The sequence below is a fragment of the Crocuta crocuta genome, unplaced genomic scaffold, assembly GCF_008692635.1.
Source record: "Crocuta crocuta isolate KB4526 unplaced genomic scaffold, BGI_CrCroc_1.0 scaffold253, whole genome shotgun sequence".
Lineage (NCBI taxonomy): Eukaryota > Metazoa > Chordata > Mammalia > Carnivora > Hyaenidae > Crocuta > Crocuta crocuta.
The window spans coordinates 1,475,949-1,491,040 of record NW_027529451.1 but is presented as its reverse complement, the minus strand read 5'-3'; the positions used below and the strand labels follow the sequence as shown (position 1 = coordinate 1,491,040).

The 15,092-nt window shown below is 42.0% G+C and overlaps 1 protein-coding gene across 1 annotated transcript in view; it reads left to right on the top strand.

Annotated features, from left to right (window-relative positions):
* THRB (thyroid hormone receptor beta) overlaps positions 1 to 15,092 on the top strand; it is a 393,077-nt gene that overhangs the window by 283,356 nt on the left and 94,629 nt on the right. The window contains exon 4 of the mRNA XM_077760723.1: positions 999 to 1,062. Coding sequence (XP_077616849.1) covers positions 1,041 to 1,062 — 22 coding nt within the window. The 5' untranslated portion in view covers positions 999 to 1,040. The remainder of the gene's footprint in view (positions 1 to 998; positions 1,063 to 15,092) is intronic.

Sequence of the window (15,092 nt, the reverse complement as noted above, 5' to 3'; positions counted from 1 at the left end):
ATCTTCTCCCATTCCATAGGCTTCCTTTTTGTTTTGTTGATTGTTTCCTTCACTGTGCAGAAGCTTTTGATCTTGATGAAATCCCAGTAGTTCATGTTTGCTTTTGTTTCCCTTGCCTTTGACAATGCATCTAATAAGAAGTTGGGCAGCTGAAGTCAGAGGTTGCTGCCTGTAGTTTCCTCTAAGACTTTGATGGTTTCTTGTCTCACATCTAGGTTTGTCATCCATTTTTAATTTATTCTTGTGTGTGGTGTAAGAAAACAGTTTAGTTTCATTCTTGTACATGTTGCCGTCCAATTTTCCCCACACCATTTGTTGAAGAGACGGTCTTTTTTCCACTGGATATTCTTTCCTGCTTTGTCTAAGATTAGTTGATCATATAGTTGTGACCACAAAGATATTAAGTGATGGTATAGCAAGAACATAGCTGGGATTTTATAGTTTCATCTTTGAAATCATACAAAGGACAAAACTATTTTGACACGTGTATTAATGTTCTATTTTAATATCAGTTATTAGTCAAGACTCTTGGTTGCAAGTGACAGAGGACTGAGGAGCCAAACCCTTGAAAGGGACACAGCTTGGCCTCAGGGAGAACCAGAAGCAGGGATTGGAGGCCAGCACCCAAACATGTGATTGACGCTTCTCACTTTGAGAAGCAAAGATCTCAACTGAAGATGTCTTTGCCACTCGGGAAAAGCAGCAAGTCAGTGTGCTGATAGTGTCCTTGAAACTTGAGATGGAAAAAACAGACATGTGATCTTGACTAAAATATGTTAAAGACCTATTTACAGAAGAAACCCTGAGATTTAAAATAAAACATCTTGTAAATTGACACATATCACAAGAGCCCACTGCTGTTTCAATTTCCCTAGTTGTGAGTTGAGAGGAACAAATTGCCTCAGGCTAATTAATGCACATGATATTGTTTGAAACAAAAATGTTATGGAAGATCCAGGTTATAACCTGTGGTATTCTTTCTGTCTTTTTCTTTGTAGGAGGTGTCAGTGAAAAAAAGGGTCCAGAATGATTACTAACCTATGACTCCCAACAGTATGACAGGTATCTCTTTTTTAAAATTTTCTTTGCATGTCTCCATTTTTTGTTCCACCTGAAAAGAAATACAAGGTTTCTAAGAGGCCAACCTAAGACTCTTCCCAACATTATTTCCCAACCATCAAGTAAGGCTAAATGCAGATATATCCTATGGATACATCCCAAACAGTGAGCTTTTATCTTCTCCAGAAACTATGAGCTGCAGAAACCTATTGTGAAGAAATGATGATTTCTTGTTTTTAGCCATCCTAAGATAAATAACCCTTGCACATGAGATATGTTGCCTCTTTACATTCATTCAGGTCAGTATAAGAAATGGCTCTACATCCTTAATGACTAGAGTCTGGGCACCTTCCCCCAAATGGGCTGTTTATTCCAGTTAGCAATAGAGTCAGAATGGAATATGATTAGACTGAATCAGGTAAATGAGGTAGAAACTCTTAGCAAGGAGCAGAGGAGACAGAATGACCCCCAAGGAACATAAGGTTGCAACAGAGTGAATTCTTGGTGCAACACATAGAACAGGGGTTGCAAACTCAAAGGCCCCAGAGGCCAGGCAGATGACGCCAATGCTAGGAACAGTGGAAGGGAAAACAACAAACAAAACTGGGGTCCTCAGGTTCCCTCTGCAGAGAAGCCATTCCTCCTCTCCAGTGATCACGGACATAGAGTAGGGAAGAAGCCCAGAATACCCAGAGACTTCAACTTCTCAAAAGAAGTTGGCAATCCAGATTTTAAGTGACATATCCACCCCCCATAAATGTCAACAGTTAACTTATTGAAATACCAAAGACTCATGGGCCAGTCAAAATATGTCTGCTGACTACAATCAACCCCGTGGGCTGTCAGTTTATAATCTCTGCTACCTGCCTTCCAGCCTGGCACCAAGCCCACACCTGTTCTTGTGGTTACCATGACAGCAGGGCAAATACTCCTAGACCTCTGAGTGTCAGGAGTACAGCTTGACCTTTGACAATCCATTCATGTCACCTCCTCACCTAGTAGCAAACATACAGGACAAATACTCCAAGAATCCATTCCCCAGTAGACCTGAGAAATTAAAGTTGCCAGTCAGCCTTCTGGAAGCTTGGAGGCCTCTTACTGACCACAACACTACCTTTCTCAGCATCACTGCCCTCCCTTTAGACCCACCTACATTGGACCTCCTGGTGCAGCAAAAAGATGGAGTACCCGAACAGACCAGAACGATTCACACCAAGTAAGAAGTGAGGGCTTCAGAACCACATCTCCTCTTTTCCTATTTTTTCTTCCTCATTAACAGGCATCAGAAAATGCGCACTCCCATTTTTATTCCACATCCAACCCAGGGAAAATTCTTTCCCACTTAAATCGCACCTATTCTGTGTCATAAACCTGGTCATTCAGTGGAAAATTGGTACACATCAACCTTAGCGGTCTCCTTCGTGTTTGCCAATGAGTAGGAATCTCAGCTGGAAGGAATGAAGTATAAATCCTTGCAGGCACAGGCATGTGTGAGGACGTAGAGATCGGGCAGCAGGTAGCCACACTGCCAAACCTAGGGAAAGCACCCCCATCTGATACAGGATAGTGTGAGATCAAGTGCCACACAAGAGTGCCTCTATACTCCATGATAATTTGCCCACTAGAAAAATACTCCAGGGGTGATTGGGTGGCTCAGTCGGTTAAGCATTCAACTTCAGCTCAGTTTTACAAAAATATGGAGTTTTGTGTCTGTACCTAGAGATTTCTGATTTAACTGGTCTGGAGTGGCATGGACATCAGGATTTTAAAAAACTCCTAGGATAGGGGCTCCTGGGTGGCTCAGTCGGTTCAGTGGCTGACTGGCTCAGGTCATGATCTCACGGTTCTTGGTTCGAGCTCTGCATTGGGCTCTGTGCTGACAGCTCAGTGCCTGGAGCCTGCTTCGGATTCTGTGTCTTCTCTCTCTGCCCCTCCCCTGCTCATGCTCTGTCTCGCTCTCAAAACTAAATAAACATTAAAAAAAAAAAGAAAGAAAGAAAAATACTCTAGATAGTCTCAAAGAACATAACCTTTTGAGACATAGGAAAATGGCAAAACTTAGTGTAATGATGGACGATTTGATGGATTTCCCTTGCTATGAGGTTGGTTCCAGAGAGTCCAGAAGTGACCATCCATCCCAGATTCCTATACAGCAGGGCTCAGCAATTAAAACAAAAAACAAAAAACCCGGATGTAAATATCTCTGGCAGCGCAGACTACTCAGTTCTGCCACTGTAGCATGAAAAGCCACATACTATACATAAACGAGCTGGATTTGTTTCAACAAAACTTTATTTACAAAACAGGCTGCAGGCCCACTTTGGCCCAAGGACTGTAGCCTGTGACCCCTTGGTCCAAGAGAGTCCAGACTATCTTATTGTTGAGCAGAACCCCGAAGGCCAACTCAGCTCATCTCCAGAAGGGAGCAATGCATCTAGGCTCACGCCAGGACAGTTCTATTGAGCCAGCTTTTCAGCTGATCTTGTAGAAGCCAAGATGTTTTTTCTTGCAGAATCCGCAGGTGCCTCCCAGTGGAGGAGGGAGTTTTTGCTTCCCAGCATTTGTTTTCCAGTGTAGAAACTAACAGTAGTTCTATTTGCAAAAGAAATCTACTCCATACACACATGCTTAGTGCAGGTTAATGGACTCAGCTGAGAAAATTATCACTTTAGACTCCTTTATTTGTGGACAAAATAAAAGAGGATCCTTCCCCCCACCTCTTTTTTGCTATGAGATCAGACTACTAGATTTTAAGAAATCTAAAGTCCCTTTATTGTGAGACCATGGTAAAGTTGTATGTAAGTCATTGGAGCTAAGTGCTTGCTTTAGGAGCCTAATTTAAAGGGCAAAAATTCATATTTTCTTCTTTGAAAAATAGGCAATATTATTGTTATGCAGTACAGGAAGTCAGTTAACCTCTGAAAATAAAACCATTCTTTAAATTTTTGTTAGTGTTTTATTTATTTCTGAGAGAGAGAGAGAGAGCGTGAGCAGGGGAGGGTCAGAGAGCGAGGAAGACACAAAATCTGAAACAGGCTCCAGGCTCTGAGCTGGCTGTCAGTACAGAGCCCAACGCAGGGATCGAACCCGTGAATCGTGAGATCATGACCTGAGCCGATATTGGACGCTCAATCCACTGAGCCACCCAGGTGCCCTAATAAAGCCATTCTTTAAATGAACAGGAATAAGAACGTTGAACTTATTTTCTTAAAAGCAAGCAGACTAGCATTTTCAGATAAGAGTCATGTTGTCAGTATGCAGTCTTTTCCAGTCAGAATGCTTAATAAATTTATTTTTGCATTAACTCACATGGAAATTTATTTTCTGCAGTTATTTAATATCAGCTACAGTGGAGTCCAGTCTTGCCATAATTTTCCGGATGCTTTACCTCATTTGAAATTAGGACTATATGAAATCACTCATTGAAAAATACTGATTCTTAATGGAGACAGTCAGAAAGTGGCTTAATACGGTATTTTATTAATCTAGCATTAAGCACTGCTTCCTAAGTAATCTGAGGGGAATTCTGCTAACATTTATGGCATTCTAATGAGCTCTATTTTGCATAAAACCATGACTCACAGCATAGGCAAGTTTGTTACAAAATGTGAATGATAAAAGTTCAAATACCAAAGTTAGAGGGTTTTGGCCTCTAACTTTTGGTCGAAAAGAAAACCAAGAACTCAGACTCCTCTACATGTGCCTGAAGAAGCAGAAACAAGGGTCTGTTCTATTTGCATCGAACCTGGTTTTATGAACTTGGGATAGGACATGAAGTTAGCACAGTATTTGAGGTTTCCATCCAATTGGACCCCGATCATTTGGCGATGGAATTATGAATCCTTCCATGTAAATAAAACATTCCCCCGTTACTTAAACCGCACCTCTTCTTTGCGACCTGCTTATTCATTTAACTTCCCTGTTGTGATGTTTGCCTTTTTCTTTTTCTTTCTCAAGCTACTGCTATTGAGTGTACCATATCCCACCAGGGGAGGGCCGTTAGCCAAAGATAGGACAGCTCCCCCTTGTCCCAATGTTTCCACTGTATGATCTTCAGATTGTTCGCTTGTTTGGGGACAGGGTCATTTGTTAAGCAAAAGGAAGAATTACATAGGTTTGAAATTTACATTTCTAGGGGCGCCTGGGTGGCTCAGTCAGTTAAGGGTACGACTTTGGCTCACGTCATGATCTCATGGTTCGTGGGTTCGAGCCCCGCGTCGGGCTCTGTGCTGACTGCCAGCTCAGAGCCTGGAGCCTGTCTTCAGATTCTGTCTCCTTCTCTTTCTGACCCTCCCCTGCTCATGCTCTCTCTCTAAAATAAAACATTAAAAAAATTTTAATTTACATTTCTAAAAAAAACCGTTTCCATTTCTCATTACTGGCTAGGTTGACTTTTTTTTTTTAACATGTTTATTGGCTACTTGTGTTTCTTCATAACTCACTTGTTCATACTAATGTCCACTTGCTCGTTGTGGATTTTATATTTTTCTCATTGTTTACAGAAGTTTATTATATATTAAGGATAGTAACTAAGCATGTCACCTAATCTCTCTAGATCTTGAATTGCTGATCAATTAAATGAGAAAGGGAGACTAGTTCATCTCTCGTTTGCTACTTTTACCATACTTCACATGTAAACATTTATAAATCACACTTTCATAAGTAGAGCATGGGTACCTTGACGGTTCACTGTAAAGAAAAAGGGACCCCCTGGAGCAATGTTTTCTGTGTTTTAAACTATCCTAGTGAACAGGTTTTTCACATCGATCAAAACATTTAAGCTGGGAAAACTCAGTATTTTATGGCTACCCATGGCCTTTTCCAGGGGTGGTTCTCCAAGTGTTCTTTAGGCTTTTCACATGCTCCTTACAACCATTTCATTCCTTCAGAAAGAGAATCACAGTTGTGTTCATGTCCCACAACTAAAGAGACCATCTTCATGGAATCAGGAGGTTGTTGACAGCAAGATTAGGACACCATCCAAAGCTAATGTTAACACTGTTATTGTTAGCATATCGTGCGGTCAGTAAATACTCTTCTGAAATAGGATTTTGGTCATGGCTTCTTAGTAAGCCATCACACTGATACAGCCCTTGATGTTAGACTTTTGTTTTTTAAATTTATTCTGAGAGACAGAGCACGCGTGCAAGCAGGGGAGGAGGAGAGAGAAGGGGGGGTGGAGGAGGGAGGGAGAGAGAGAGAGAGAGAGAGAGAGAGAATCCCAAGCATGCTCCACACTGTCAGCGCAGAGCCTGACATCAGGCTCCATGTCAGGAACTGTGTGAGATCGTGACCGGAGTCATAACCTATAGTCAGATGCTTAACTGACTGAGTCACCCAAATGCCCCTAGACTTTTAATATAACGTTACTTAAGTAACGTTAGAATGAACTGTGCTGTGTATGTAACTTTGCACCTCTAATTGTTTCCTTGGGACAAAACTCTACTAAGTAAAAGGAAATGCTAAGTTAAGGGGACTGAAGATCTTTAAAAACCTTTTCTGTTGCCAAATTGTAACCAGGTTATTAGACCGATTGAGATACCCATCAGCAGTACAGCACCCATTTAATCATAAATCCTCCAAATGTGGAGTTTTTTGGGAATTCATTTTTGAGTCTGTTAGACAAAAATTTTATCACAGCTTTTCAAAACTTATTTTTCTTACTGATAGTCAATTTGACCACACACACACACACACACTGACCACTTAAAGGACTTTGGTAACTTGCTCATTTAACTTTTCTGTTTGTCCATTATCTTTTTCTTAGGATTTATACATCAAGAAGACAATTCTTTGTTTATGATTAAGGTCATAATTATTTTCCATTATTTTTAAAATTTATTTATAAAATTTATTTATTTAAACTCAAGTTAGTTAACATACAGTGTAGTATTGGTTTCAGGAGTAGAATTTAGTGATTCAACCCTTACATAAAACACCCAGTGCTCATCCCAACAAGCACCCTCTTTACTGCCCATCCCCCATTTAGCCCATCCCCCAACCTGTCTCACTTCCAGCAACCCTCAGTTTGTTCTCTGTATTTAGAGTCTCTTATGGTTTGCTTCCCTCCATTTTTATCGGATTTTCCAATTTTAGTAAAGGTCTATTCATTTTTGGCAATATTTGACCTTTTCAAATTTCTTTAATTTTTCTTCTTTGAAATAGTCCCATAATAACAAAAGTCAGCAAGGTTAGTTCCAAGAATCCCTAGCCACCCTTGATCCAGAGTCCTCAAATGTCAATACTTTATCATGTTTCCTTAATTCTTTCCCCTCTCTCTAGATCATCTGTGTAATTTTTACTTTGAACCATTCACAAACAAGTTGTAAACATGATGGCATGGACTGTTTCTGACACATGTTTTTAGGTTACATACAGTGAGCTTTACTGAGGTGTCATTTTGTGATTTACGTCTTTGTTGTCAAGCCCAGAGAGGTCTTCTGGCGAGTCCCGAGGGGCAGAGCTTCGTGAGTTCTTTGCGATGAGTTAGCGTTACTGTTTCTTTCAACATGTAGTTCTTAAGGAGACACAAGGATGACTGGTTCAAGTTGAAGATTTTCTCAACAAACACCCTCTCACATTTATCCGGTATGCACCAACCATCCACCCAAAGTACCATAGCCTTTGATGGCAGGGAGGAGGAGCCTGCCAGGGCTGGAGGCCCCTCTGTGTCTTCTCCCGAAGTCAGGACTGCCAAACCCCAAGTCTTTGTACTGGTTACCCCTGCAAAGGACACAACCACAGAAACCAGACACGGTGCTCGGCTTCCTTTCTCATGCTGCTACAGGAGCTGGGGGAGGTTATATTGATTTATACACTCCTGGCAGAATTCTTCTGAAAGAGCATCTAGAGGCTTCTTTCACTTTCTTCCAAGTTCCTGTTTCCCTGGTGGTGGTCAAAAATAAAACATGGCCTCAGAGTCCACGGAGCCAGCTCTGCACATGACACATGTTGCCACAAATAGTTTTGGAGAAGGAAAAATACCAACTCGCCCATATAGCTAGTAGCTCTCCTGTTGGTGAGGCCAGTTACAAAAACAGGGCCTTTGGTTTTACTTCTTGGGCATTTAACCACATGAAAAAAATGGGGGCCCTTTTGCTCCCTCCTTGGCTTGGGGTCATGTCTACAAGAAATCTCACTGCAAGTAGGCTAGAAAGGAAACATCAGTCTTCTCTAAGATGCCTTGAGGACAGAAGGGAGGCTGCCACACCCACGTCACACGGAAGATCTTTCAATTCCTGCGCAGACATCTCTCCCACAGATCACTACATGTGGTAACTGCTGAAGCCCCGTGTCCTCCTCTCTCTCTCCCCCCTAAGGCTGAAAATCCTGGTATGGTCGCTCTGCAGACACTGCTGCCCCTCCCCCATGCCCGTCAGGATTCTCTTTCCTCTCCTCCCCACTCCGTAACTCCTCCTCTGGCCCTTTTCCTTTGAAGGTTGTGGGTCCCTTCTCTCCCCTCTTCCATTTGCATCCCTTTTTAAGACCCTACTCAGCAAAATAAATAGATCCTCCTTGCTAAGGAACTCACCTTAAAAGACAAGGGAGGGGAAAAACATAAATGCTTCTAATTTTATACCGCCCAACCCCCATCACACACAAATTGGTAGAAGAAAGTCACTTCATGGTGTCCAGTCTGGAGAAGAGAGGAACCCAGAACCTCAGTTCAAGCTTTTCTCCCGTCTCCACCATAACAAGGGAGAAATCAAGACACCACAAAGAGAGAGAGAATTCCTGTGCAAATAACACATCACCCTTTTGACACAAAAGCAAATACATCTTTTTTCTCAGTAAACAGAATGGACGGTGACCTTCTGCACAATACAAATGGGTAAAGGGTGCCATATAGCTGCTTAAAGAATAACTGGCCCGGTTGTAATCTGACGACCTCTGTCCTCCCATCTCTCACCTCTTTAATGTCCTGAACTTCTCCTGGAAGACAGGTTTCCTACTGAAAAGGGTGGAACTTTCTGAAAGAGATTAATGAAATCTCACCAAAGCCAGCCACATGAGGGAGAATCTTCCTGCAAACTTCTGGGGCCTCCAAGACAACTGCTTCTAGAACCACTTCACCTTCCAGGTTGGAAGTGCAGCCCGGTGATCAGGAAGTGGAAATGTCTCAAGGACGAGGCTTTACAGAGAATGAAAGGTGGAAGCACCAGAGCAAAGGAAAACTTTTTTCCCTATCAACAACCCCTACATTCTTTCAAGAGGCCACCCTTTACAGTGTTTAGTTTGTTCTAGGGGACTGCCATACCCCCAGCCCCACTAACCCTGCTCCCCACTCCGTCCCCATTCTCAGCACTGTCACTACCATCGCCACCATCAGCAGCAGCACGGTTTCATCAACCCCCCACCCATCGAGCCGTCATCACTCTGATAAAGTCATCTCTAGCTCCCTCAAAGCCTGCCGTAACCCCAAATCACCCCACATATCTCTACTTGGCTCTACCTAACGAGCATAATAGTAACAAACATAACCTAGCGGGGTTCTGCTGTGTTGGGAATACCCTCCTCTCTGTTCCCCCAAATGCCACTGAAGGTCGAGCGCAGTGGCACATTGGCAGGTGTAAGATCCTTCAGAAAAAATGAAGGTAATTTTTCCCAACAAAAATGTAGTCCCTAATGAATATGTGATGTTATTTTGTTTGCAAGGAGTCAAGAGTTATCTTTTGGGGACGCCTAGAAAGCTCAGTCAGTTAAGGGTCTGACTCTGGATTTCAGCTCAGGTTGTGATCTCATGGGGTTTGGAGGCTAAACAACTTTAAATAGGGATAGAGCTCATTTCTTTGTTAGTCTTCATCATGCCCACTGCCCAGGGAGAAAAGTTGAACGTAGTCCTTCCTCAAATGATTAAGGCAGAATCCCCTCTATGATGGACGACCTAGCCTTCTCCTGCTCAAACTTGCCTGCACATTAGAATCATCTCAGAACCTTTATTTTTTAAATTTTTGTAGAGGGAGAGCATGTGCACATGTACATAGGCACACAAGTTGTGGGGGGAGGGGAGGGAGAGAGAGAATCTTAAGCAGGCTCCACACCCAGCTGTCAGCACAGAGCCTGATGCGGGGCTCACACCCAAAAACTGAGATCATGACCTGAGCTGAAGTGGGACACGACTGACTAAGCCACCCAGGCGCCCCTATCCTGGGAGCATTTTAAAATCCTGGCACCCATGCCACCCCAGACCAGTTAAGTCAGAATGTCTAGGTGATTTAAGGGGATTCTAGGTGATTTGACTTGGTCTAGGGTGGAGCCTCGGCCTTTTTTTTAAGCCACTCCACTTGCGCAAGTGGAATGTTTTTCTTTTTAAACTCAACTGATGCTGATGTGCATGAGTGTTGAGAAAAGAGCAGTTGTCCTTAAACTTGGTGGTGAGGTATCCACATCACTGGAAAAATTTGGCTTTAAAAAAGGCCAAACAAGTTCTACTTGACCATTCCACCTAATAACAAGTGCCTGAGTTTCTGGATTCTCTATTAGCTCTCCACGTGATTCTGATACACACAAAAGTTTAAGAACCACTGATCTAGACGGGCTTTTTTTTTTTTCCCCATTTGGAAATGTTTTGGGAAATGTTCATTTTCTAACATTCATTCTAACACTTCATTTGAGTACCTACAAAAGACATCTAAAATGTCACCAGTTAAGGGGCACCTGGGTGACACAGTTGAGTATCTGACTTCAGCTCAGGTCATGATCCCACAGTTCGTGGGGTCAGCCCCATGTTGGGCTCAGTGCTAGACAACTCCGTCTGGATCCTGCTTTGATTCTGTGTCTCTCTCTCGCTCTCTCAAAAATAAACATTTTTAATAAATAAAATATCACCAGTTAATCTAGGCCTAACCTGGCCAAGGATGACAAACGGAAATGTAATTAAGGATGCTTTACTCCCAATGACTGCCTGGGCATGTGCCCTTACTGTCACCCATGAATAACAGACCCACAGTCCCTGCAACCACGCATTTGGCTGGTAGACGCCATCATTGGCGTTTATCTAAAAAACCCATTAGGGTAGCAATGGTCCTTCAGGAGTTCACTCCTATGGCATTTTTCATCAACGAAATGGAACTTTACTGGGCATTCTTCTTTAGTGAGTCATTTTGAAGTTGTGAGGTGATTTGGTTAAGAAAGGAGTTTCTTCCTGGGAGGGTGGTGGTGGTGGTTTAACGAAAATCAAATGACTTCCATGCGGGCCCTCAGAAGAATGTAGCTCTCTGGTGAGCTGGATCCATGGGTTACAGTTCTCAGTCTGGACTGCTCACTGGGAGAGTTTAAAAAAAATTTCGATGCTGAAAATACTGAACTTTCCTCAAATTGTGATGAGGGGATCAGAGATACAGAAATCATTTGACACAGGGTGTGGCACATTGGGACACAACATAGACATTCTGAGGGAGTACCAGGTACATAGTAGGCATCACTAATGTTGTGAAAAATGCCCCATATAACTAACTGAACTACAATGAAGTAATGAACAAAACAAAAAGCAGATGTAAACAAATGTTTTCAGTTTAGTTTTTAAGTTTGTTCTGTAGGGAAGCTTACATTTTTATCACTTTGTTTAGCTCACTCCCGTAATTCACGTTTTCTCTTTAGTGTCTCATTCAAATTCAGCATCCTATTTAGGATTTCCTAAAAGACTTTTCTATGCAACCTAAGGCCTTTCGTTTTCTTAAACATGATAGACATGCCTTTTTTATTCATTTTTAGTGAGGCAATAATCTAAACATAACATTTGAAGCCAAAAGTTTACACAAAAGGAAGTAGATTTTTTTTTTAATTTTTTTTTTTCTAGGAGAGAGAGAGAGAGAGAGACAGCGTGAGCAGGGGAGGGTCAGAGAGAGAGGGAGTCACAGACTGAAACAGGCTCCAGGCTCTGGCAGTCAGCACAGAGCCCGACGCGGGGCTCGAACCCACGAACCGCGAGATCATGACCTAAGCGAAAGTCGGACGCTTAACCGACTAGGCCACCCAGGCGCCCCCGTAGATACTTTTTAATACAGTCTCTTCCTTTCTGCAATCCTTGATAAAGGATTTAAGATAAAAGAAGCATCTTAAAACCTATGTTGGTATTATTACTTCACTTTTTTTTTTTAATGTTTTTTATTTATTTCTAGGAGAGAGAGAGAGACAGCGTGAGCAGGGGAGGGTCAGAGAGAGAGGGAGTCACAGATTCTGAAACAGGCTCCAGGCTCCAGGCTCCGAGCCGGCAGTCAGCACAGAGCCCGACGCGGGGCTCGAACCCACGAACCGCGAGATCATGACCTAAGCGAAAGTCGGACTCTTAACCGACTAAGCCACCCAGGCGCCCCTATTACTTCACCTTTCTAATAGGTGTAAGTTTCTATGCCGGCCAAGGCCAAGGCACTGTACTAATACAGCATCTTCCTGGATACTTCATGTTCCTCAGGATGTAGGACATAACAGGATATAAGCACATGAGGAGGAAGTGACAGCAGAAAACAAGAGGGAGATACACATACCCTTGCTGCTGCCAATAAAAAGAAAGCAAACAAAGACAGTTTCCCATCATTAGATTACGTTCTATATTCACAGCGTCCAATTGTGGTTCCCATTTTTCTGCCAAGACCCTCTCGTTCCTTCCCCACTCGTCTCTCCCTTGAACCCTGTGCTTCCAAACATTTTACCTGCCAAACAGCATTTATTAGATAATAGAATTCATTGCCTATTTTTAATAATCAGAGTTTATGTAATCTGAGATTTTTGAGCAGGATAAAATGAATAATGAGCTCACACTACACAGATACAAAGAAAAATTGCCATTTTTCAAAGGCCAGAAGGCACCAGATTTTTCATGAAAGTAGCATAGGCTGTTTCATATTATGTCATCTCCCTTGGGCCTTTCTGAACTTTAAAAATTGTTCATAGTTTCCCCCCAGTACTACTTTTATGGACCTCAAGACTCCTTTGAGTGAGAAAACTCTGAATATTCTGCATTCCAATTTTCTCAACTCTAAGTAGGAATTATATTCCTATATTATTTAACTAAATAGAACTATAAATGAAGCCATCAGAATACCAATTACTGCTGGCACTAACTTTAATCAAAAAAGTCTTTCAGTATTATTATAAAATCATTCTTCAAAGATTAAGTCTATGTAAATGAATATGAAATAGCCTACCATACTCAGTAATGCATAATGAAAATATTCATGAGAATTTCAATCATTTGATACTGTGCTCCAAATTAGATCAAGAAATCATTGGCATAAATCAGAACATTAGCAAAGTCTTTGAGTTTTTTCAATAGAAAATTCTAATTAAATTTAACATTAACACATCTAAGATACTGGATTCCAGGCATATAAACATAACTAAGAAATAGTTCTTATCTTTGAGAAGCTCAGTCAAGAGATCGCATTTCTGATCAATACCTTTTTTTTTTTTTTAACTAAAAAGACTTACAGGAGTTTAGAACTAGAAGGAATATTACAGACCGTCTGTTCCAACACCCTGAAATTACAGGTGAAGAAACAAAGCCCATGAACTCAAAGTGACGTGCTTACAGCCGTCCAACAACAGACCATACAGAGGTCTCAGATCTTCTCCTAAATGATTCTTCACACCTCTCCCTCCTTGAGCGTCCATCAGCTCTGACTGCATTTGTAAAAGTTTTATGATAAAATAGATTTTAAAAACTATTTGGAACCATATAATGTAAAATGATGCTATCTACTGCCACAAAGAACCCCAAAATCTCGGTGACTTCATACAACACTTTATATCTGATTCACATTAAATCCAATGCCACACATTCTTGGTTGATGGATAACATTCCCCACAGTCATTTGGGGACCCTTCCTTCTTACATTCCCATTTGCTTCCAGGACTTCATAATTTTCTCCATTCAACAGAAGGGGGAAAAGAAAATGGAATGATTAATGGACTTGTTTTATGGGCCAGGCCTGCAAGTACTGCCCAATGAATGTTCTTATTCACTCCATTGGCTAGAAGTCAGTCACATGGCCACGTGTGACTAGAAGGGAGGCTGGGAAAGGCAGCCTAGCTGTATGCCCAGGCGGTAGAGAGCACACACATTTCAATAATCAGTCTGTGTCGCAAAGTACTATACAAATGCATGAGAATATTATGGAAGTAGGGGAGGTCAAGAAAGACCTGATTTTTATATTGAAGTCGTTTTTTTGTTGTGGTTTATTTTTGAGACAAAGAAAGAGACACAACATCAGAGCATGAGCAGGGGAGAGGCAGAAAGGGAGGGAGACACAGAATCTGAAGCAGGCTCCAAGCTCTGAGCTGTCAGCACAGAGCCCGATGCAGGTCTTGAACCCACGAACTGTGAGATCACAACCTGAGCTGAAGTTGGAGCCACTCAGGTGCCCCTGAAGTCATCTTTTATGTTTAAAAATGTCTGCTACAAGTCCTCTGAACCTCTTCCAGGTAATATCAGCATCTCTATACAGGGCTAGAATGATGTATTTTGACCACCATTTTTAGAGGCTTCCGGAGTTCTCATGTTATAGTGAAAGGAGCATAGACTTTGGAGTCCTGTGTTCTAGGGTTCATATCCCCAGTTTTCCACTTATTATCCTGGTGAATTGGAGCAAGCTGCTTAAGCTCTCAGTTTCCATTCTCTTATGATAAGAAGACGGCAGAAAGCATCCTGGAGTTGTAGCGATGATCTCGTTAAATCAGTAAACATTTACTGAGAGCCCCCTAGGTGACAAGTCCTAGGGGTACACTCTAAAAAAACAGCAGCCATTAAGGGGAGAGCACGGAGTCTAGATCAATATTATGTGCACAGTCATTGTCACCAGCAGGCGCTCAATAAATGAGAGGGATCTGGCTCCCCCTTACCACCCTCCTCTGCACACTTGGCAAGTTTGTTATAGTTTTTGTTTCTGGCGCTGTGCATCTAAGCTACGAAGACAGATTTGTCCCTAGAAATCCCAGATAGAATAAATTAATGAATAATAATGCATCTGAAAGATGGAGAGGCCAAGTGGAAAATGTTTCACTTGTTCCTGTCCCTCAGAAGGGAATTGACAGGG